This window comes from Priapulus caudatus, unplaced genomic scaffold, assembly GCF_000485595.1.
Source record: "Priapulus caudatus unplaced genomic scaffold, Priapulus_caudatus-5.0.1 Scaffold476, whole genome shotgun sequence".
NCBI lineage: Eukaryota > Metazoa > Priapulida > Priapulimorpha > Priapulimorphida > Priapulidae > Priapulus > Priapulus caudatus.
This window is the reverse complement of record NW_014577537.1, coordinates 301,424-303,879: the sequence shown is the minus strand read 5'-3', so window position 1 is coordinate 303,879 and position 2,456 is coordinate 301,424. Positions and strand designations below refer to the sequence as shown.

The following is a 2,456-nucleotide window of genomic DNA, read 5'->3' as shown; positions in this document are numbered from 1 at the left end:
CGTTAGACCATGTCCTCAGAAAATGTTTGATATCTGACCTTTCCCCCACTGCCCTTTCACCTGTGACCTCCACTTTTGCGCTGATGATGGGTTTCCTCCCAATCACACTATACATCGAATATTAAGAGCGTAGGTTGAGCCGTTGAGATTTGTGCTGCAATTCCGTATCTCCTCCTATACCTTAAGTTAAGGGGGAAATATTCCCCCTCCATTGACACACCTTGACCTTTGACCATAGACCCCCAAATTCGACATACCGAGTCCTTTTCGCAATACCCCCCACCCCCCGACATCCCAAATATCAAGACCGTACGTGGAGCGGTTAAGATTTGTGCCATTACTGTTGGCACACGGACGGACGGACGGACAGACATTCGTGCGATTCTACAAGCTGCATCTGACTTCGTCAGCCGAGCTAAAAAGTACACGTAAGAGCAATGGGACAGACACTATGAACAATATAACAGTTAAATCCTTGTGAACCCCTGGTTAATTATACGGTTTCCAGCATGAATCGGTGTTGTGGAACAAATAGATGTCATGAGATTATATCAAGAGCTAATAATACCTATAATAGTATTATCAGCTCTTGATCATATGTAAGTATGCAAATTTTTTACCACGGCTAGTCTGTCGATATCGCGATCTCGTTTCTGCATCTGCTCTATGGTGAGTTCCCACTGTGTGATCAGCTCCTGCCGGGCCGCATGTGCAGTCCTAAACTCCTCCGCTGCCTTATCCAACTCCATCTACAACAGTCAATGTATGCTACACTGTACACTATAGTAGCCAGTAATACCACAATGACAATGTATGCTAGATAGCGTTCAAGAGTTTGACGATGTGATTTGACGATGACGATGTGACGAGTTTGATGATTATGTAACCTGAGCTGAGAGTGTCTCTGTTGTCTCCATGTCTAGAGCCCTCCTCTTCCTCTGGGCTTCTTCTGTGCGCTTCTCCAATTGTAGCTCCAGCTCCTGCAGAGAATAAACACACATAGGCAGTGCTCGACTTGATTCTATGCAGCACCCATACATCACTGTAGAGCACTAATACCAATGTATTTATCATTTTGTCACTTATCCTCTGTGTAAAAGTGAAACACCATATCCTTCAAGCAATTTATTCGTGCTCCCCATCCCCTTCCTGCCACTTTAAAAACAGTACCAGTGCTTTTCCCTCAATGCTATCCATGGGAAAAAGCAGAATTTTTTATAGCACGTTTAATAATGAAAACTGGCAACACATGCAATTCGATTGACTGATACAACAATTCCGATAGTGATCGATACACAAATAAGTCAGGCTGCGTGGATACCAGGATTGCTCATTATTCATTGTTAACCATACAGCTTAATCAAAATATAACAGCATAATATAACAGCATAGCACAATAAGCTAGTCGAATCCACAAGGGAAATCCAGTGGACCTGCGGCTCATGGAGCACATCCAGGACTGACACACACGCATTGGTACCTTGATCTTGCTCTCGTCCTGGCGTGTGTACTTCTGCAGTGTGTAGTTGTCCTGGTCGCGGCGTGCACACTCTTCCAGCCAAGCTTCCAACGCCTGCTGGTCCCAGTTCAGCTGCGACTTCAGCTGCTCCAGCTTCTCCTGCTGTCTGAAGATCCCCGTCTACACAAGAACACAGTCACGTCACAGCACACCTAGAAGATCTCAATCTACACGAGGTATATGTGACAACAGTCATGTCACAGCACACCTAAAATACACCTGTCTACACGAGGTACATGTGAAAATACTGCCATGTGACAAAATTCTTGTTAGATACCCACCTGAGAAACCCCATTGCAAAATTGTAATGCCTATGGTCACACCATAATTAACACACCTCTTGCATTTTTTTCTTCTCATTCAGTTCGTTAAGCTCAGAAGTGAGCCGTCGGATCTCTTGCCTTAGCCTACCCTCCTCTCTCTGTGCCAGCTGCAGTAGATGACGCTCCGTATCACTCTGATTCTTTCTTGCGCCCAGTAGTCCCTGTCAAATCAAAACGAAATAATTTGTCACATTAATAGTCATTCATTCTCTTAATCAATTCATTAGTATTTATGCTAGCTACTAATAGTAATACTATTTAATGACAGAAAAATGTTTATTATTGCAATTCACCTGAGTGTTTTCCAGTTCTTGTCTGACATTTTTCGTGTGTGTGCTCATCGCATGGATCCTATCCTCATGTTCATCAAGTTGCCTTTTCACAACCACCAGCTCATTTTCCTTTGCATGAAGCTAGAAAAAAGACGTTATACTTATACCTAGTATTTATACTCTGCATTAATTGATTACACAGCCACTTTTGCGAGCCGTACAAGTAAGTACAGCTCGCTAGTCCGATGGCCCAATAGTCCGAAAGCCCACTAGTCCGAAAACCCACTAGTCCGAAAGCCCACTAGTCCGAAAACCCACTAGTCCGAAAGCCCACTAGTCCGA

At 43.9% G+C, this 2,456-nt stretch overlaps 1 protein-coding gene across 1 annotated transcript in view; it reads right to left on the bottom strand.

Annotated features, from left to right (window-relative positions):
* The window catches only part of LOC106810820 (coiled-coil domain-containing protein 39-like), a 20,056-nt gene that overhangs the window by 16,656 nt on the left and 944 nt on the right, over positions 1 to 2,456 (bottom strand). The window contains exons 2-6 of the mRNA XM_014814274.1: positions 2,136 to 2,255; positions 1,857 to 2,003; positions 1,481 to 1,639; positions 888 to 980; positions 621 to 749 (exon numbers count right to left, since the gene is read on the bottom strand). Coding sequence (XP_014669760.1) covers positions 621 to 749; positions 888 to 980; positions 1,481 to 1,639; positions 1,857 to 2,003; positions 2,136 to 2,255 — 648 coding nt within the window. The remainder of the gene's footprint in view (positions 1 to 620; positions 750 to 887; positions 981 to 1,480; positions 1,640 to 1,856; positions 2,004 to 2,135; positions 2,256 to 2,456) is intronic.